At 33.2% G+C, this 22,627-nt stretch overlaps 3 protein-coding genes across 3 annotated transcripts; 1 reads left to right on the plus strand and 2 right to left on the minus strand.

Moving 5' to 3' along the window:
• Positions 1-1,386: 1,386 nt before the first annotated feature.
• LOC114761039 (transcription factor MYB41-like) lies at positions 1,387-3,718 on the plus strand. Its single transcript, XM_028950349.1, has 3 exons — positions 1,387-1,519; positions 2,735-2,864; positions 3,115-3,718. The coding sequence occupies exons 1-3, from the start codon at positions 1,387-1,389 to the stop codon at positions 3,716-3,718; spliced, it is 867 nt and encodes a 288-aa protein (XP_028806182.1).
• Positions 3,719-4,258: 540 nt separating this feature from the next.
• LOC114761086 (remorin) lies at positions 4,259-6,793 on the minus strand. The gene is made up of 5 exons (XM_028950410.1): positions 6,377-6,793; positions 5,407-5,457; positions 5,242-5,329; positions 5,056-5,137; positions 4,259-4,727 (listed from the first exon to the last, which is right to left on the minus strand). Exons 1-5 carry the CDS (start codon positions 6,609-6,611, stop codon positions 4,533-4,535), a joined length of 651 nt encoding a protein of 216 aa, XP_028806243.1. The 5' UTR covers positions 6,612-6,793; the 3' UTR covers positions 4,259-4,532.
• A 7,190-nt stretch (positions 6,794-13,983) lies between these two features.
• On the minus strand, positions 13,984-15,165 carry LOC114761079 (transmembrane ascorbate ferrireductase 1). Its single transcript, XM_028950400.1, has 4 exons — positions 15,019-15,165; positions 14,872-14,920; positions 14,570-14,769; positions 13,984-14,430 (listed from the first exon to the last, which is right to left on the minus strand). The coding sequence occupies exons 1-4, from the start codon at positions 15,160-15,162 to the stop codon at positions 14,131-14,133; spliced, it is 693 nt and encodes a 230-aa protein (XP_028806233.1). The 5' UTR covers positions 15,163-15,165; the 3' UTR covers positions 13,984-14,130.
• Positions 15,166-22,627: the final 7,462 nt, after the last annotated feature.

Raw genomic sequence — 22,627 nt, forward strand, 5'->3', positions numbered from 1 at the left:
TACCTCAACAGGGTATATGGTGGATGAAGGAGAAATAAGGGCTTTTTATGGGCCATGTGAGTAAGTATTAGACAACTTTAAGAACAAGTCATCTGAGGATGTGCAGAAGAAGCAAAAGGAAACAATCTGAAGAAGTGAAATCAACTCGGCTAAGTTATTCTAATCCCAGTACATTTTCTGCGTCCATATTTCCATTGAGTCTCCTAATCTTGGGTGCTCCTAGCTTTCGATTCTCACATTCCATATAATTAATCTTAGTTAAACTCATCTAACTTCTGTAGAATCTCAAACAACAAAGAGCAGAATTAACATAGTTACAGCCATCCTTTGACCTGCAGCATTACCTTTAATCCTAACAACGTTGTCATCAACGTCATCCAAAGCCGCTTTCCACACTGGTAGGCAGGCCAGTCCTATATCATCATTGTTCTGAATAGCCTTGATTGAAAACGTGTCATCATTAAAAGGTGAACAGCAGGCAAAGACCTACTTTTGTTAGCTTCTTGGCTTGCAGGATTTTATGATGGCTATGAACTCATTAACTTGTTTTCCATTATCGTGTTTTCTCCGTAGAGGTGATATTTAAATTCCTGTACGTACGGATTCATACAAGAGGAAACACATACGTCCGTACGTACGTTTTGTTGTTCAATAATTGTTCATACTGAAGGATTTTATTGAACCGATCGAGCCTCGTTAAACCGAATGCGCGTTGTGCCCATTCGGTGGTAACAAAGTTTTGACATTTATTCACTCGGACCCCTGCTCTTTGTTCCTTGTTTATTCAAAATGTGACGCCACTTCGAAAGTTGAATCTTCCTCACTTCCTCTGCACCAATATATGGTGAATTCGCTTAAAGCGTTAAGCTTTGTGGAATTTTCAGGAGAAAAGAAAACTTTCCATCAAAGTCACCGAGTTATGAGTCATGATATTTTAGAGGGGTTTCGTGAGTCTTCTACCTGTCAAATGTTTGACTAATTGCTTCATTGAAAGTTCTGTCGTTTTCTTCTGTTGAAATTATATCCGTCTAGTTAATCCCTTTCTTTTTCATGGGTTTTAATGATTTATATTTAGGTTTGTTTCTCTTTTTCATTTTGCGTTACTAGGAAGAAAGAACCCCGGTCATTGCCTTACATGGCATGCATGCATTAAATACGGTCCTGGTTCTTTACGCCGCCCAATTGTACTATACTTGTGCATTTATAGCTATCTGATGGTTTTCATTGCTTCCTCTTCAGTGGGTTTTCAACTGCAACACTCTTCTTCCTCCTCCTGTTTCCTCCTCTTCTTCCTCCTCCTCTTCTTCTTCCTCTAGGTTATTAAAAATAGAGAAAAAGAACAGATTATATATAGGACTAAATCAAGCTGGTAATGAGGGGGTGAAGATGGGGAGGTCACCATGTTGTGATAAAGATGGAGTGAAAAAGGGAGCTTGGACTCCTGAAGAAGATGAACTCTTAGTTCAGTACATCAAGAAGCATGGCTGTGGTAGTTGGCGGACACTACCCAAGAATGCAGGTGCGACTTCCTACATCACTTTTTTCTTTTTGTTGTTTTTTCTGCACTCACTTTTTTTTACCTATGGGTCAAAAGTGGAGAAGTATGGAATCTTGTATTCAGCAATTACATGGCACAGTATGCCTGTTCACCAGGGGAAAAATAAAGCTGATATATCATATGTTCTTGTTAATATATGCACCTCCTTGTGTTTGAAACGTGGAAGGTAGTTAAAGAATTTGTTTGGATCCTAATGTAACACCTCAGTCACTTTGTCTCCTATATTTACATTTTCCCCCTAATCATTTTGGCATCTTAAAGTAAGATTTCTATCAAAGAGGTGAATTTCAAGTGCAAATGATTAAAAGATTATTTTGGAAAAACTAACACATAGTTTTTACACATAGTTAACTTAAAAAAATTTCTTAATCTCTGTAAATTAGACATCTAACTTAAATATCTAGAACAAGAGAAAGTATAATACAATGCTAGTTCGGGTTGGTCAACCTCGGGTACAAAAGGTCAATTCTTTTTCTAGGTGGGATCATGGGTGGGAAGGTAAAAGGAGGATGCAGCCGGAGCTTCTGGAATGTTTGAAGCTAGGGTTAAAATATTGTTAATGAAGACTGATATAGTCACCATATGATCCTTGCAAAGGGGATGTGCCTGTTTCACTCTATGGTAATTGTACCACTGAATCTTTGAAGACCACATCTTCTGTAACTTCTTTTTCTCTAAGGTTTAAGTAACTATCTCATGCTGAGAGCAAATGCAATCGCCAAGTTCTTTTGTAACTTCTTTCGGTTTCAGGTTTTAGATTTTAGTTACCAGTTTGATTCTCAGAGAAATCCCATTGTAGAGTTCTTTTATATGATGTTACTCCCACGGGAATTTCAAAATAAAAGTGAATAAATTACTGATTATAGCCGTTCGCTGTAATTCTGTGAGCAGCCTCTGCATGTTGCTGCTCTCATACTGTTTCTGGTTTTGTACAATATATTTCTTCGCCAAAAAGTAAGTGGAAATAACGCAGTCAACAGGTTGACATACTCCAAAGAAGAAAAATATGAAGACGGTGTTGTGAAGAAGAAAGATGAAAATTAAGTTCATTTCATCCTATTCTATTTAATGATATTTTGCATTTCTGAGTTCTCTCCTAAATCCAAGTACGCTATTTTATCAGAAACTTGTACATCTGTTAGTACTTGTTAATATTTATAACATGACTGCCGCTAGGTCTCCTTCGATGTGGAAAAAGTTGTCGGCTTCGGTGGATAAACTATCTTCGCCCAGACATCAAGCGTGGCCCTTTTACAAGTGAAGAAGAAGGTAAAATCATTCAGCTGCATGGCATGCTCGGCAACAGGTAGTGCATTGATCCCCTGGTTAATTTTCTTGAACACACACACACACTACTCATTCTATTGCTTTGAATTAAATTGATGGAATTGAAGCATTTTAGTTGTAGCTGCCATGGATTTCTGAAGAATATTGCACCCCTCATTATCCAGAAGGAAAAAAGATCTTTTATATAACGTTTCAGTGACAATATTTATGATATGAAATCTTCTCATTTTATTGCTCTATCATTAATCTTTTCCATGTGGTCGCATTAGGTGGGCTGCTATAGCATCTCATTTACCTGGGAGAACAGACAATGAAATTAAGAACTACTGGAACACACATCTGAAGAAGCGCTTCCTTCACTCATCAGGTCATTCTCTGGAGGCACAAGAGCCCTCTTTTAAAGGTCCTCATCATCGGAGTGATATGAAGTCTGAATCTTCTTCTGTACGTCATGTAATCCAGTGGGAAAAGGCCAGAGTTGAGGCAGAGAAAAGGCTGTCAATGGAATTGGAATCCTCATGTGTTAATCATTTTTCTAAATCTAGCACACATTCTGATTGCTTTCTTCGACTTTGGCATTCTGAGGTGGGGCAATCGTTTCGCATGATCACAGAAAAGAAAGCGGAAAGCGAAAGCCCTACCTCGCAAGTAAGCAGTGTCTTTGCCAACATGGCTCAAGAACAACTAAGCAGCCTCAATCCAAAGCTTGAAGATGGCACAGCTGGGTCAGACTCAGGTTCTCATGACTTTCTTGATGCCTCTGATTCTGCATTAAAGCTCCTGCTAGATATACCTGGTGACAATGTCGGGTTCTTTGAAGGATTGGAACAGACTGAGAATTTCCAGGGTCCTCTGCATGATAGATATGACTAAATCTACTGCATAAACTTCTCAGGGAAAGGCAATGCCTTCGTGAATAGAAGATTTTGTGCCTTTCTGTTTCTTCATTTTTGTACATGTTAGTCCAGTGACTAGTCACAGTTCAGCTGGTTTCTTCATATGCTCTCAACTTTTGGTACATGCTAGATGGTTTAGAGGTAATATGAAGGGAGGCTAGATGAAGCATTTGCCAGAATTCAAAATTACCTCCCACTCCATGGAGGTTGTAAAAGGAAATTTTTCATGCCTTTTGATTGATTTCTACATTCGCTTTTATCAGTCTTTTGTCTGCTCCTCTCCCTTGGAGACTGATTAGAGTCAGGAGTTTAGAAACTACTCACCAACTCTCAGTTAATGACTTAAACTTTTGGTTGAAAGTAGTCCTTGACATGATATCCAGATCTCTCAAAATTAAGTGTTCGGTAATTCAATCCTTGCCACCTTTGATTTATACAATTCAACTTGGTTTTAACACAAGGCATGACAAGTCATGCTTTATATACACTTTTATATAATTTAAAAAAAAAAACAATGTACAACAAACTAAACTTTATAATTTCTTAATGTCTAAAGTAATTGGAGCACTCACACCAATATTGATATGCACACATCATAAATGAACATCAACTAAATCCCCAACAAATAATTTAAATACAAGTAACACATCTGTACTGACACCAACAAACGACACATCTGTACTCACATTTGAACAGTCAAAGAACGTGCGCTAACAACTGTTCACCGGAAAAAATAAAACACTACCAAATCAACTTTCTTGGTTTTCTTATGAGATCTCAGGATTTCAGTATCAGAAACAGCCAAGGATCTTCTTGGGAGCAGTTCCAGTGGCCCTGTATTTTGCAGCTGCTTCCTCTGCCTTGAGAAGATCTTCCCCTTTCTTGGCATCAATAATTGCCCTCTTCTCTTCAGCCTCCTTGTGGATCATAGCGACTCTGTTTTTCATTTTCTCCACGTATTCAGCCTTCTTCTTTTCAAGTTGTTCCTAACTCGCATACAAATTAGAAACACACAGAAGAATTAGTAGCAGACCAATATATATTTAGAAAAAGGTTAAAAGAAAAGTATGTAAAGAACAATTTTGATTAATTTAAATTCCAGTCTGTTACAACTGATTTTCTATTTCTTTTATTTTCAAGTATTTTTTTCACTCGTTTTCTTTCAATTTTTACTTTGGAACCAAAAAAAAAAAAAAACACTTGGTTCGTAGCAGAAGTTATAGTAATCTGGATTTAAATCAATGGACAGATATTTTAACAGCACTCACAAAGCACTTCTGGGAATTACTAATGAAAAGGAATGATTGATCTTACTTCAATCCTTTTTAATTCAGCCTCAATGGCTGCTTTCTTGCTGTTCTCCCATGCTGAAATAGCTGATAACTTCTTGTGTGCTCTGCTCAAAAGATTCTATTCAAATTAATATCTATGAAACCTTGTTGAATGAAATGAAAGAAACAAACAAATATCTAGTGTAATAATGCAAAAGCAGCCTCTTACTTGTTCTCTGCTTTTGATTTTTCACTTTCTTCCCATGCTTTGACTAGTGAAAGCCTCTTCTCTGTTGCAACTCTAGCCAACACTGCATCTGTATATGAAAAAACTTGTTTAACCTCTAATTTAGGATATAAAAATGTATGAAGGGATATAAAACCGTCGAGATACCTCGATTTGCAGAGCCTTCAGATGGTTTCTCTGCAGAAGCTTCTTGAGGCTCTGAATAAACAACAATAATCACAATGATGTCATTATATCATGTTGACGGCTCAATCATGCAAAATCCATATGTTTTGATACAGTGGCTCAGAAGCTCTTTTTTTTTTTTTTAATTTCTTTTGGGTATAATCCCAAATACTTGAGGGAAGGTAGAAAAACTCTACAGATTTATCAACCAGTCCTTATTACAGAGTGTTCATAGGCTTTAGAGAACTTGATAATTTAGTTATTTTTACTAATTCCTCGAAATTGTCCAAATTTTTCATCCCCATGTCGTTATCAAATAGTTAAGATCAGGCTGAGCACAGGCACAGAAATTAAAGGATGAACTATAAGAAGCATCACCATTCAGAAAAGGTTGACATCTATAAGATGAAGGTATAAATGAATTCACAGTTATCTTGTTTTCACAAGTCTCAAACGTCCCCTGCTAAGACAAGCACGTGTTTGCAAATACTAGCCATCATAAACTGACAAGAAAAGAAAAAAATGAATAAAAGTTTAAAGTATACGTTAGAATAAAAGTTTAAAGTATACGTTATAAAAAGGATTATGACTTCTGAGTCCCAATTCCCAAATAGATGAAAAACCCTTCAGAAACTATACCGGACAGGAATAATTCAGTTGACAAAAACAACAGAGATCACTATGAATTAAACTCGAGAAATTCATTATCAGAAGTCCTTGAAGAACAGAAAGAAAAATTCAACAATTCACTGTTTATATTTATAAGAAATGAAAAAGGGTGTTCAACTAAGGACTTGTCCCCTGAACCAACCATAAAATAAACAGAGTAACCATGGAACACAAACACAAACATATACACAGAAAGAGATATATTTCCTTTTGAGTCAATTTTTCAGAGGAAACAAACAGATATAGAAGAAAAGTGAGAAAGAGAGGGGAGTTGGGTATGTACTTTCAACTATAGCAAGAGTCTTAAGTTCTTCAGAAGGAGGTGCCGGAGTTACAGATTTCTCCTCAGTCACATCTTTTGGAGGCTCCTCATGAGGTGGAGGTGCTGGTGGTTGCGGTGGGGGAGGCTCCTCATGAGGCGGCGGCGGCGGCGGCGGCGGAGGCGCCTCATGAGGTGGCGGCGGCGGAGGCTCCGATGGGGATTCAGCGTCCAGCTTTTTGGGTTGCTCCTCTGTCATACTTCTGCTTTCCTTCTTTTGAGTTGAGTTGTGATTCCTCACAGAAAAGTTGGTGATGATGATGACGATGAGGATTTGAAACAAAAGGGTGTAACGGAGCTTTCACTTATTGTGGAAATATCAGAAATTGATGAAGAGAGAGAGAAGAGGAAGGGAGGAAGAGGAGAGAGAAAGGTGGTTAAGATATTATGGTTGAAGAAATAAGGTAACTGTTCGAGCTCTATCAGCTCTCTCTAATATTCCAACGGCGCTTAGCTGGATGGTTGATACAGGTGGCCACCCTCCCTTCGCCAGTTTGCCTCAATCATGCAACTTTCTTCTTTCATTTTTTTTTTCAATATTATTATTATATTCTTCCACTTTTAATTGATAATTTAAAATTAATATGGGAAAATAGATAAGTTCCAGATCATTTGGTTAAGATACCCCCACAAAAAAGTGGCGTAAGTGACTACACATATTTGACTTTAGCCCAAAAAAAGTTCATTTATTTACTTTAGAGAAATAGAAGGAAATGAATTACAATAAATAAAAATAGTTTTTTGTAAACATAATTAATTCTTTTTTTACTTTGAAATTAAATTAATAAAAACAAGAATAATCCATTATTTATTAAATAATAATAACGAGAATGTGTGTGCGTGTTAAAAAAACTCGACTTTGAGTAGAAGATATGCATTTATTTGAGTATAAAACTCATAATATTTTGCTGTCACATCACTGTATCAATTTTTTTTTTTTACGCTTTCTATACATGAATTTCTTCGACGTTTGGTATTCACTAGTAGGGGTTGGATGTAAGTATTAGCGCTTGAAAATTCCAAAGTCAAATTCATAAAAATGTCCAATGAATAATGATGTATATGTTACATTTATGGATGTTGGCCAAAATAAAAATTAATATCATTTTTAGTTTATTTTAGACTGCTTAAAAATTCTTGATACCTATTACCTAGAACAGTATTTTGATCTCTAAAATAAGCATTATAAACTAAATGAAGTCCAATTTCAGGAGCCAAAATGTCAAATTTTAAGAATTAAAAATAATATTAACAAAAAAAAATGATGCTTAGTGTCCAAATAAAACCTCACTTTTAATCGCATGTATGTTATTGCATTTAGGTTAATCGAGTTTGATTTAGTTCTGGATAAAATGTGATTTACAAAATTATATGGGCCATTAACAGAAAGTTTCCACAGAAAATATATCATTTCAGAAAAAAGGAATAATTAATTAACATCATCGAACACTCTAGAAAATTAGGGAAATGGCAATAAATTGTTGGCTAACCAAGACTTGATGACAACAATTATTGACATTTATGCATAAAACATATAAACATCAATAAAGTGATATATGCGTGAATGACCCCTCATAATAATTTAAATTCATTTTATTATTAAATAATTCAAAAAAACCTTATTAACATGTAACACGTCAATTAATTTGAAAGCATCAAATTAATTTGATTATTGAGGCTGAGGTTGTCTTCAACATTAAGCTGTGTGTGGCGTCGTTGTCTTGGGTAGCGTGGAGACGAATACGGAAGATTCCTTCTATGGAGATTCAGTCATTTCTTGGCGATGACGAAATATTCTAAATTTAATTTATTTTCATCTACATTTGAGATATAAAATTTACAACAAACTACACTATATTTCGAGTTATTCTTTTTTCTTGTGGGATAATTAAAATGGTCAATTAAATATTATTCCTCCAGTCCTATTTATAGAACAGAGAAAAAAGATATTTTTTTATTCTATTTATAGAACATTGAGAGAAATTTTTATATTTATATATAATTTTACCCTTCATTTATTATTATATTGATTTTATTTATATGAGGTACTACTTCCGATCCTAATTATAAGAGCTAGTTGACTAATTTGAGGAATAAATAAGTGTTGTGCTAATGAAGTATATTGGATAAAACTATTATTATTAGAATAACTATCTTAGAAAAAATACATAAATATGATAAACAAAGCAAGTTGAAGTCTTATATTTAGAACCAAAATAATAGTCAAAATGATATCTCATATCAAAAACTGGAGTTTGTATATATATACTACCTCCGGTCCTAATTATAAGAGCCAGTTAACTAATTTGAAGAGATTAAAGAAGTAAGTTGAATTAGTTATTTGTCCTAAATAGTTATTATCTTTCCTAAAATATTCTTGCTAATCAAGTGTATTGACTAGAATTATCATTATTAGAAGGGTTACTTTGGAAAAAATGTATAAATATGAGAGACAAAGTGAACTGAGATCTTATATTTATGACCAAAATAAAAGTCAAATACAGTCTTGTATTAAGGATTAGAGGTAGTATAATATAAGTATGTAAATCCTCTCATGCGTAACGCCATAATGACCACACACCTAAACAAGCCAACACTACATGAGCCCTTCAACTATGACAACTGGCTGTACAGATAGATAAACTAGAAATAACTATTATGAAGAAAGGATTCCCCCCCCCCCCTCTTATTCAGATGATAATAGAGGATAAATATTTTTAAAATTACTAGGATAAAATCTAAATCGAAAGCAAATTTTCTCAGAGCGGCCTAAAACCATGTAATTTGAAGACAGAATGGGACATGCTGATTGGTGGAAAACAACAGAGTAAATTTTAAAAAATCTTTGGGAAAAAAATTGATGGAAAATTGTCGCTGCATGCAATTTTTATGAATTGGCCTATTTTTAATAGTAACAACAAAAACATCTTTTTAGTTATTCCTAATTTTTGTTTGTATTCTGAATTTTCACATGACAACTTGATTCAGATTCCTTAGAATCTTGTTTCTTTTGTCGTAATTTCAGATTTCTCATCATTTGCTTATGGCCATTCAACATATGGTAAGATAGAATCATCATCTGTTTCATTAGAACTATAACTTTCATAGTTTATCATAAAAAATAATATAATTAAAAGTATAACTCTTACAAAAGCGAAACAAGACTTTTCAAGACTAAAATCCATTTTATACCAAATAGGCAAATAATGAACATAAATAGGCACATAAACATTCATTAAAAACTTAAAATCAAAATTTTGTTTCTAATATTTGAACATTAAGATTATGCTGAGAGAATAAATTAAATTACTAATTTCTTCATGCATGGCATTTTTTATTGGGAAAATGACAATAAAATACCACTTGAATTCCAAAAAGACAGATAAGGGACCTGAATAAGCAAAATGACAAATAGGGCACTGGGTACCAATCTGGAATTCATATTTTCGGCCAAAAGACCCAAATGCCCTGATGAAATGCGGGAAGACCGAAAGCTGAAAGTGAGAGAAAGGAGAGAGGAAGACCGACGCAGTGAGAGAAAGGAGAGAGGAAGACCGACGCTGATGAAATGCGGGAAGAAGGAAAGAAGAATGTTGAAAATGCTATTATCTTACTCCTTCGCATCACCATTCTGTAGAGATTGTTGATTTTGGTTGTGGGAAAGAGGATTTGTAGTGAGAGAGGGAGTGAACCGAAGCGGAAAGATGAAGTGGAAATCAGAAAACTGGCAAGCAATTACGTAACGTAACTGCTGTCATATGCCAGCTGGTTTTTGGTAAATCCCATTACGTGAATGGTAAATTTCACTATACATGTAGTTAATTATGAATTTTACAAAATACATATTGTAATTTACAACTTTTGTAGTGAAAGTGACTACTTTGTTAATGGGTTTTGCAACCTGTTTTCAGAAGATAAACAACTTGTTTGTAAAAACTAATAAAAGTGACAACTTTTGTAGTCACGTTGAATTAACTGGTTGCAAAAGCCATTTAAGAAGTGGTCATTTTCACTATAAAAGTTGTAAATATCACTGTGTGTTTTGTAAAATTCAGCGTCAAATTTTATTGATTTTTAGAAACAAGTTGCTCATCCCCTGAAAAAAGGTTGCAAAACTCATTTAAGAAGTGGTAATTTTCACTACAAAAGTTGTAAATATCACTGTGTGTTTTGTAAAATTCAGCATGAAATTTTATTGGTTTTTAGAAACAAGTTGTCAATCCCTTAAAAAGAGGTTGCAAAACTCATTTAAGAAGTGGTAATTTTCATTACAAAAGTTGTAAATATCACTCTATGTTTTGTAAAATTCAGCATGGAATTTTATTGGTTTTTAGAAACAAGTTGCCAATCCCTTGAAAAGAGGTTGCAAAACTCATTTAAGAAGTGGTAATTTTCACTACAAAAGTTGTAAATATCACTCTATGTTTTGTAAAATTCAGCATGGAATTTTATTGGTTTTTAGAAACAAGTTGTCAATCCCTTGAAAAGAGGTTGCAAAACTCATTTAAAAAGTGGTCATTTTCACTATAAAAGTTGTAAATATTACTGTGTGTTTTGTAAAATTCAGAGTCAAATTTTATTAGTTTTTACAAACAAGTTGTTTATCTCCTGAAAACAGGTTGCAAAACCCATTAACAAAGTAGTCACTTTCACTACAAAAGTTGTAAATCACAATATGTATTTTGTAAAATTCATAATTAACTACATGTATAGTGAAATTTACCATTCACGTAATGGGATTTACCAAAAACCAGCAGGCATATGACAGCAGTTACGTTACGTAATTGCTTGCCATTGTTTTCTGATTTCCGCTTCGTCTTTCCCACAGGTTCACTCCCTCTCTCACTACAAATCCTCTTTCCCACAACCAAAACCCACCAAATCAACAATCTCTACAGAATGGTGATGCGAAGGATTTAGTTTCGTCAACTGGAGGGGGTTCGGTTTCGTGGAGTGGAGGGATTGGTTTCATTGAGTAGAGGGATTCGGTTTCACTGAGAGGAGGGATTAGTTTCACCGAGTAGATGGATTGGTTTCACCAAGTGGGGGCAGTTTCTCTTTCGCCGAGTGGGGGGAATTGCTTTCGCTGAGAGGAGGCGAACACAATAAGGGCAATTCAGTCTTTAGGCCAAAAATCAAAATTCCAGATTGGTACCTGATGCCTTTTTTGTCATTTTGCTTATTCAGGTCCTTTATCTGTCTTTTTAGAATTCAAGTGGTATTTTAGTGTCATTTTCCCTTTTTTATTTAGGTGGCGAACACCCAATTGGACCGAAGGAGAATAAATTCATAGACTAATGGTAAAAGGACCAGCCCATATAGAGCCCAAGGTAGGAGGGTCTGTTTTCTCACATCTTTTTTTTTTTTTTTGGTTGCCCAGAATATCCCTCCATCCGAACGGTAAAAGACTAATTTCTGAGGGTACTGTCAGGCGCCGTAGCAGGAATTCCTCCTCACAATGTCTTTTTCATACACACTGCTCCAAAGATTAAACCCAAAACATGATGTTTAAGGTGCCCAAATCCCTTTCACTTGGATAAACATTTGTTGGTGTTTTCTCACCTCTTTTAATAGGTCAAGTTTTTTAGAAAATTTTTTTCATCTCTATTATTTTGTCACCCATTTTCGAATTAATTCAGGCATATAAATAATTGAATATAGGAAGAATTATAATGAGATCTCAAGTAAAGAAAATAATTATCAGTAAGTCTCAATAACAAGTAAGCAGTTGTCATCTTCTAAACTAAATCTTATCATGGCAGGCTATATTGTCAATAATACTTTTTAATAGCTATATTTGTTATTTGGAATTTCACAGCAAATCTTTCAAAATTCATAACTTACTTTGACAAAGAGGCACGGTTAGGCTACTTGAATTATTTTATTATTGTGAAACAATTTTTGAATAATTAAAATGAAAAATGTGGCTGCCCAGTATGGATAAGCTACACCGGCCCCAAAAAAAAAAACTCATCCGATCCTTAAATTAAAACCTATTTAACTAATTTGATTAGACTAAGGAAGTTAGGTAAGTTAGTTAATTATAATAAATGTCATACATTTTTTCTAAAATACCATAATCATCTTCTTAACATCCAATTTTCCTCTTTTATTTGATTATAGTTGAAGAAGTATTCATAGAGGTAATTTAGAGAAAATTGATAAATATGAGAAATGAGTCTCATATTTAGGATCAAAACTAACTCAACAATTAGGTCATATATTAAGGACCGGAAGAGTACATGCTTAAGCTACCTACCATGAAGTCCAAAGTCCACCAAACTCGCCTCCTCATCAAATGTCCATGTTTTTCAACAATGCGTCAATTATTTTCTAGCCGGAAAAGGGGCATTTCAGTCAATCCGTCCCCTCGTGAAACGAATCTGGGCCTATCCCAATGGTTTTCCCTTTTACCTATGGGAGATTTCCATCTAACATTCTAACTTTCCAAATGAGGCATGGGGACACGAGTCATCACCTGCTAGGCTGATGGTAGCCATGTGACTCGTGCTTTTCACTAAATAATTAAACTGTTAATATATATATATATATATATATATATATATAGTTAAATGTTTTTTCATATATTTGGTCAAAAAAATGTTTTTTCATATATCATATGTGGTACGAATTATGAAGTAAGCCACAATTTATAAATATATCAGATAATTATAAATAAAATATTATCATCCTTTAATTAACGAGAAAAGTTCATATTTATCTTATTCATGTACATACCTAAACTCAGTCCCATATTTTTTTTTGTTGCCCAGAGTATCCTCCCACCCGAACGGTAAGAGACTAATCTCTCGGAGTACTGTCAGGCGCCGTAACGGAGACCCCTTCCAACAGTGTTTTTTCCATACACATCGCCCCAAGGATCGAACCCAGGACATGATGTTTAAGAAGCCCAAGTCCTTTCCACTTGGACCAACACTTATTGGTCAGTCCCATATTTTTTGTTGTAACAAGAAGTTTACATGAGTTGGGTTATTAGTTCACCAAAACTAAAACATACTTCCGTACTCAACAAGTACTTACAAAGATAAATACAAATCAATCACCAATTCTTATAAGTTATGAGTCAATTTCCTATAATTAAACTAGTTCTTATTGGCAACCCCGCATTTAGAAAAGAAACTAAGGAGGCATTGAGCTAGAAGGCCCAATCAATTATACTCCTCCGGTCCTAATTATAAGACCCAATTGACTTATTTGAGGAGATTAAGGAAGTAAGTTAAGTTGGTTATTTATATTAAATAAGTGTTGTTATTCCTAAAATATCTTTGCTAATTAAGTATATTGGCTAAAAACTATCATTATTTGAAGGATTATCTTGGAAAAAAATATATAATATAAGAGAGAAAATGGATTGGGTCTTATAATTAGGACCAAATAAAAAGTCAAATTGGGTCTTATAATAAGGACCGGAGGAGTATCATTTATATGCATTAAGAATGATATAAAGCACAACGGTACAGCGTATCAAAACAAAACACGAGTGGGAATGTTAGTTGATCCAACCAAATGTGTCTCAATATTTCAAGATATTAATTTATATATATATTTAAAAAAAAAAAACTACAGTCTCCTCTAATCTTTGCTCATTCAATTCCTATTTCTCTCATAAAATAGTTTCCATGTCCCAGATTAGAAATAAGCACTACCTACTTAAAACAAGAATTTTACTTAAACAGAGACCATTAGGTGAAACAATGCTAAATAGGAGCATAGTCGTCAAATGCAGGAGCGGGAGGCTTAGTGATAGCACAGAAGACAACCAAGGCAGCAAACAAGACAGTAACAACCGAAGTGAAGTTTACGAGGTAAGCCTCTGATCCAAATTTGGCCAATCCACTCTCCTCAAGGAATGTCATCTTCTCCAGAAACCCCAGAATCGCAGCTGCAACAACCATCATGTACACCAGCAGCCCAAACAAAATGTGCCACGGAAGTGACACTCTCCTCAGAGCTGGGTCCCCTCCGGGGTACATAAACATCACAAACCCATATATCCACTGCAATAATGTACATATCTATATTACTATCTGTTCTTAATTGGTTCACCAAAATTTGCAGAGTTTTCCAAGAATGCTTATGTTACTTTCAATCTCACCAGCTACCTGTAGAAGAGAAGAAAGGGAATAGGTTTATTACCTGAACGCCATAAAGAACAATAGCAGCAATTCCGATCCAGGAATGGAAGCTGTAGAGATTAGCAATGTGTTTCTCATTATGAAACAAGAACACAGCATAAATTCCCACTATTCCAAGTACCAATGCAATGGCATGAAGAACAAGGTGTATCACTTTCTTCACTTCTTTCTCCAGTGGAAATGATTTGTAACTTATGATAGCTGCATTTTGTTCAACACAAAACAGGAAAACAAAAACCAGTGACTTATTAAGCCAATTTGCATAACAACTAAACCAGGGCACTCAAATGTGTGTTGGATTACCTTCGCCTCCAATAACAACTAACCCAATTAGCATAAGAACAGGATGGACCTGTAAGTATGAATCAAACGCGAGTTAGACATAGAAAAACATTGAAGTACAAATGTAGAAAAATGGGAAGAGTTAAGAGAAATATTGAAACAAGTTACGTTGAAGAGGAGGCTCTTGTCCGGAGAGTTCCAAGCTAAGCCACCAAGATAGTGAATGGTCCAAACCAAGACCATAGCAATGGCAGTAATACCCAGAAAGTGAACTGCAAAAGTTATTGGAAATGGATTTACACCAACGTCCATCCTGCTCTTCTTCTTCTTCTTTAATTTTCTGCAGGAAAATAACATATATAGCAGAGCATGATATGTCGCATGTTGTGCCAAACTAACTTTCCTGACCTTTGACTGGCTGATAGAGTTCGTCTTCGTGTTTTTCCCAAAGCCTCTACTCTCCACGCAGCTCTCAGTCTGTGATAACAAAAATTTAACGCAATGATCACGGTGTTTTCAACTTTTTTGGCTATATCATTACATCCTAATATCCATATTTTAATATCACAGCTGTTTCCCGCGAGCAAACATTCCCTCCGTTTTTTTTGACCAAAAGAAAAAACATTTCTTCCGTTTGTCAAATATAAAATTTAATACAAGATCTCTCTACTCTGTAGTGACATTAGGCGTGGCTTAGGTGACACTTGAGACATGAATGTAGCGCACAAGTTAGAAATTTAATTTGCACAGCACGAACAGACGTATATATTCTACAGGTAGCATCTTACTAGATTCCAATCACCTGTGCTATGATGATTAATAACCATGAAGTAGTAGCTGAGTCAGCTACTATCGGAAGGTGGAAGGGTGTAGGTAGCGATGAAATGCGAAAATCAAACTCATCACCTCCCACTTATAACAAAACATTTAAAATACTAAGCTACAAGGTCATAATTGACTTAAAAAGAACAATTACTGGGTCCGTTCATATTAGTAGTAAAAAAAAAAAAACTTATTTTTAATCTGATTTTAAAAAAAATGATATTTGGTAAAAATTAAATAGGATAGTATGATTTGTGTTTGGATTGACTTTTATAAAAATTAGTTTGTAAAATAAAAAAAATTATTTAGATTATAATTGAATAAGTAGGTTTGGTTTACAGAATAACCAAAATGGGTATGACTTTTATTAAATAATGAGAAATGATTAAAAATATGAATTTACAAAATATAATAATTTTAAATTATTATAATATGAAAAACTTATATTTAATTAATAAAATATATTTAAATTAGAAATCATATTAATATGAAAATTTTTGAACCAAATGACATTATATAATTAATTGGATGACATACTCTGTATAATTTATGTAAATAAAAAATAAAAAATAATATTAAGAATTAAAAATATTATAATAACTGTTAAAAATTGTTTTAGAATATTAAAACAAATAACTAAAAACTTATTGAAAAGTACAAAAATATATAAAAAAAAAGCATAAGAACAACATAAACATAAGGGCAAAAATGTCTTTTAATTTCAAAAGGCTATTTTTGTTCAAGTTATAAGTAGTTTTAGGTGTTTTTGCAATCGTGTCTAAAAAAGCAGTTTTTGACTCATAAGTCAAATTGGCCAAAAACTATAACAAACAGCTTCCAAATTTACATCTAAATTTGTAAACAGACTTATCACACTTGTAAGTTACTTTTCCTCTCCAAAACGCTATGCCAAATAAATTGACTATCAACATGACACTACAAGTGGAATTGAACTCGTAACCTCTCACTTGTAAGATAGAGCGTTGATTTGAACATTTTTAGTTATTTTGGGTTAAACAAAATATAAAACCAAATTATGAAGTACAGCACAACTCGAGTTGTGTCTGTTGAGGAGTTTTTTTTATTAATTCCTAAATTAACTAAGTGACAAACGCATTAAAAATAAGGGGTTTGAAAAGGGATTTTTCTTTGAAAAAAAGGCAATAAAAGACCCCCGAATTAGCAAAATCGCAAAATACACACCTGAATAAATTAAATTGCTTGGAAGATCATGTCTTAAATTGCAATTATGAAATATTTGAGAAAATACCGAAATGCCCCCTTCTTTTCGTCTTTCTTTTGTCATCCTATGTCCTTCTCTTTCCTTCTTCTTCCTTTCCCTCTCTTCGTGCTTCTCTTTCCTCTGCTATCCACAAACATAGTGCTCTATTTATTTATTCCCATATTCTCTTTTCTTCTCGCAACACTTCTTCCTCTTCATTACACCCCAAATGATAATCAAGATCTTTACACTTCTCCCCAACATGTCGATGCCATAAGAAGTTTTCATATCTGCAAGCCCCAACAACCTAGTAACGTTGGCGATGCTAAAGAGATCATAAGCATTGGTGAAGAAACCCATGTCAGCGATGACAATGGACAAGTATTAGATAACAGCAATAACAATGGGAAAGAAAACCACCAACTAATATCAAAACATCATCTTCTAAGTCTGGTTTCTTTCTTCTTCTTCTTTTTTTTTTTGGGTCTTACCCAATTGTAATTGACCAGTTAAGAGTTTTTTTTAGTGAAATATTTATGTTGTTCTGTTAAATAACTTGTGCAAATGATGTTTGACTGGGAAGAAAATGACAAGATTAATTTGGGAGATGATAATATTAGTTTGGGAAATAACGATAAAAAATTTGGTAAAGAATAAATTGAATTGAATAGTTGTCAATTGTAACTAAAGAGTTGTTATTTGATAATAAGGAGCTGTTATTTTAAAAGGATAAGTTGTTGAAAAAGCAAATGCTTGTGTGGTTGTAAATGAGAAGATGAAAGTTTGGCATTTAACACGGTCAGTAATGAAAATATTTCACTACCAAATGACAAGAATGGTAACCTAAATAATAAGAATGGCAAACAAAATAACAATTTTGTGATTGGGTTTCTTATGAGATTAAGTTTCATGAAAAGTTGCATTATTTTCATATTTCATTACCAAATGACAAGAGTGGTAAGGGAAATAACAAATTTGATAAGCAAAATTATAAGCCTGTGATTGGATTTTTGATGAAATTAATTTTCACAAAAAATTGCCATTATTTTTGTAATTTACTACCAAATAACAAGAGTAGTAAGTCAAATGATAATAGTGTTAAACCAAATAATAAGTTTGATAAGCGAAATTATAAGCCTGTAACTGGGTTTATGATGAAATTAAGTTTAATGAAAAGTTACTAGTATTTTGATATTTCACTATCAAATAACAAGAACACTAAACGAAATGACAAAAATATAAGCGAAATAACACTTTTGTGATTGGATTTCATACAAAATTAAGTGTTATGAAAAGTTGTTAATATTTTCACATTTCATTACCAAACGACAAGAGTAACAAGCCAAATGACAAGTTGGGTAAGTAAAATTATAAGCATGTGACTAGGTTTCTAATAAAATTAAGTTTCATGAAAAATTGCTATTATTTTCATTTACTATCAAGTGAAAAGAACAGCAAGCGAAATAACAAGAGTGGGTAAGTGAAATAATAATTTGGTGATTGGGTTTCTCATTAAATTAAGTTTAATGGAAAGTTTTTATTATTTCTACATTTCACTGTCAAATAACAAAAGTAGTAAGCCAAATAACAAGAGTGGTAAGCCAAATAACAAGTTTGGTAGGCAAAATTACAAGTTTGTGACTGGGTTTCTCATTAACTTCAGAACATTAAAAAGATTTAAATTGTTACCATTTACAACTGATAAATACATAATGTTAACATTGTTCACTCCATAAACAAAAAGCTAATACTTCCAGATCATGATGTCATGTTACCGCCATCATAGTAATAAGTCCTCAGTTACAACACTATCAAGCCAAATTATAACAATAGTAACTCAAATAACAAAAAACTAGAGGTGCTTTGCTAGCAACTAGTTTTTGCAAAATTCAGTGCATCTTAAACTAACCACAACCTTCTCCAACTAACATCTTTCATCATCAACTTTGCACCTCATTCTCTTCCACCGTATAACCCAGTTACCCACACCATAACCGACCAAGATGACGTCACGCCAATCATGAAGCATACTAGTAGTGTCTTGGGTAGCTGTAATCTTATCCTCTCTAACATTGATTCTGTACACTATCTCCAGAGCACAATTGCTATTAACCTGAATCCAATTACTCTTGCTAAACAATGTTAACAATGGGTCACCAACTTTTTTGTAATAAAGGTCAGTGGATATGGGCACAACTTCAATTCCATTAAGAAATACGTAGACGGCTAGATAATTGGTGCTAGGAGGGAGAGGAAGAGAAGGACGGAGAGAGGGAGAGGAAGAGAAGGACGGAGAGAGCGAAAGAGGGAGCAAGAGGAAGAGAAGCAGGAAAGAGAAAGAGATGGGATGATGAAAGAAAGAGAAGAAGGGCATTTTAGACTTTTGGATTTCATTTCATAATTGCAATTTAAGACCTAGTCTCCCCAAGCAATTTAATTTATTTAGGTGTGTATTTTGCCCCTTTGTTAATTCGGAGGTCTTTTATTGTCATTTTCCCTTTTTCTTTTTATAAAATTGATTATGAAAAAAATAAATAAATCTAAACTACTTTTTTTTTTTGTATTTTTAGAGAGAATGAAAAAAAGCAAATTTGAATTTTAAGAAATGAAGAGAATGCTCTTTGAAAATGAATCAATAACTATCCTAACTTGTTTAATGATATAAGAGTAAGTTAAAGTGATTACGGTTGGTTTAGAGAAGTTATTCACTTATTCCTTTTAAATTAATACTCAATTAGACCATTAATTACTTGTTAAATTTGCTTCAAGTATAATCTCTACACTCTACTGTTTCTACACAACTCGCATAAACATCATTTTAATAATGAATTAACAAAGGTATAAATATAAATATATGTACAAACCAAGTACTCAAACTTATAAATACTAATTTAAATCTCAACAATTCCAATCCAAACCAAGAATTACAACCAGTAATTTCTAGTTTTAAACCAAATATAAGAAATTTCATACCAGAGATCATCAATTAAAAAGTCTAAACTAAGGACTAGGATTAAACTCCCTTTTGTAGCTCTAAAATTCAAGCCATTGAATTCAATCCCAAATAACACATCAAACTCAGCCTCTCATAGCTCTGAACCCAGTCATAACACGTTCTAAAATGCAGCAGTCATAGAAATGATGATGTTGGTGGACGTGGAAGATGGGGGTCGCGAATGATATGGGTCTACGACGGAGGTGGCGGCTTATGGTTAATGGAGGGAAAAAAAACAAGATGAATGAATAAGAGTCGAAAAAACGTGATGATTGGGATAAATCCATGTATAATAGATATGGTCTCCGATGGAGGTGGCGGCTTATGGTTTGCTACCGCCTCCCTGCACGATCAATCCATATATGATATAATATAACCTAATGCTTCTAAAACCAAAACGGCATGCCTCTTTTTTTTTTTAATTTTTTTTTATTGTATTTTTCTTTTTCTTTTTTCAGTTTTTCTAATTTCCTTTTTTTCCCCAAAACTTGCAAGATAAATTGAGATTATATGATATCACAAAATCCCAAAATCAATCATTGAAGAGCAAATCTAAAAATATGATAAAATTTTTCTTTTTAACTCCATTTTAATGCAATCAATCTTTAATTCAAAATACCCATAATAAATACAAATTATCCCACTTTAATTGGTAAAATCTCCAAAAAATATTAATAATATATTAAAATAGGAATTTATCAAACATTTATGTCGCTAGATTACAAGGCCATTGGTACCTGGTTACTTAGAGAATTGCTATGAAATCTTAAGTAAAGAACATAATTACTAAAAAAATTCTAATGGTAACAAATAGCTATAACGACAAGTTTCAAAATATTAGATGACAATTGTTTACTTATCATTTAGACTCATTGATAATTTTCTTCGTTCTCATTATTTTGTAAAATGAGAGTCACATCAATTATTGGGATAAAATGCTAACTGGCCATGAGTTAGAGACGTTATTAATTATAGGGAACAAAATGTCAAGTTTCACCTTCAAGCACTTGTTGATGGCAACTAAAAACTCAAAATACTAAAAACCTGTTGGCTGAGATGATAAGCGGTTACTTTATAGGGAAGAAAATATAAGTTTAAATTTCAGGAAGTGTACCTGTTGGAAGGATTTTAACTCTAACACTTCCAACCTAACAAGAATTAATTAGTTTCAATTCTAAAATAATTTAGAAGTATCCTGAGCTCAAAAAAAAAAAAGTTTAGAATTGTATGGAACCGCACTTTACAATCACTTATAGAGTCAAATATTATGAAAATAACACTAATAAAGTGGACGTCGTGTTAATGGAGCCTCCATATCTGTTTAATTACTTAAATATTAATCATAATTTGTTAAGAGATTAATCCAACTAATGGTCCCATGTTCCCAACACACAAATGAAGACAAAAACTCACTGAAAATGTGGGGTGGTGAGGCAAACACATTTTCGGCTTAAGCGGGATCTTCTTTTGATTTGAATATAAAATAATAAAACACCTTCCCTTCTCTTACCTTCCATTCTTCCCAATCCAAATCTTTCCTTCACAAACCTTCTTCAATTCACATTGGGAGTTGGGACCCACACACTCTTGTCATCCATAATGTATTTTTTTTAAGGGGGAAAAACCAACATTATGGCATTCAATATGGCTTTGGCTTTTCGAAGCCATCCCTCAACCAAAAAAAAAAAATTAATTTTAAAAATTATACTAAGAGCTAAGGTTCTTGTTCGATAAAGATAAATAAATCAAAATGTCTCCACTCAATTAGAAGCATATAACTATTTTAAAAAATCAATAACTCAATTGCAAATATCAAAAGCTTAATTGTAAATATAGGAACCTTAATGTTAGATTATTAGAAACCTTATTTCTTTTGATATTTTGTGTTATTTGAGCTCCGAAATTCAGATGTTTGAAATTTTGAATGATACATCAACTGTAAATAAGGAAAGTCGGTTATTTTTTACTCTTTATATCAAAATATATGTGAGTTCATTTTTAAGATTTTTACCCACATATTAAGAAATGCAATTATTAATATATTAAAATGTTCATAATATTAAATTTTCTCTTAATTCAATGTGTTAAAATATTTTGACATTTTTTTGCCAACAAAACATTTTTACATTCATTACTTGTATGAAGAAGGTGTAATAGAAAATATTAATAAATGCTGCTTTGAGCTCATGAAAAGAGACATAAAACGAAACAGTTTTTTTAAAAAAGACATAAATTAAAAAATGGAAGGAGTACCAAACTTCCTTTTTTTTTTTTTTCCGCAGTTACACTTAAAACTTTTGATTTTTTAAAATCAACATGTTTCCATCGGGTGATGGTATTTTGTTTCGTAGTATATATTAGTCTTTTAATCGAAGGCCTTATTAATTCTTTAGAGCTGTTTTAAAAATTTAATTTCCTTCGTTTCCTTTTAAAAAAAGAAGGTCCTTGAGCGTCATTATTTGCCTTCCCTAAACCCTCAAGTGTCATTTTCCATCCATAAATACATGCAAAAGATAGAAACCATTTAATGGACATCAAATGTTCATGAAACAATCCATGCATCAAAATCATACATTCATTTGATTTTATGACAAATGCACTCACAGAATCTAGCTTTAAAATTTCATGATTAACTTTTTTTTTAATAAAGAAATGTCATGATTCATTTCACATATGAACCTAACAAGTTAAAATTTAAAAAAAAAATTGTCCCTATAATTTCAATTGATTTTTAATTT

Source organism: Neltuma alba, unplaced genomic scaffold (genome assembly GCF_004799145.2).
Source record: "Neltuma alba isolate B1F8T4 unplaced genomic scaffold, ASM479914v2 tig00001660_pilon, whole genome shotgun sequence".
Lineage (NCBI taxonomy): Eukaryota > Viridiplantae > Streptophyta > Magnoliopsida > Fabales > Fabaceae > Neltuma > Neltuma alba.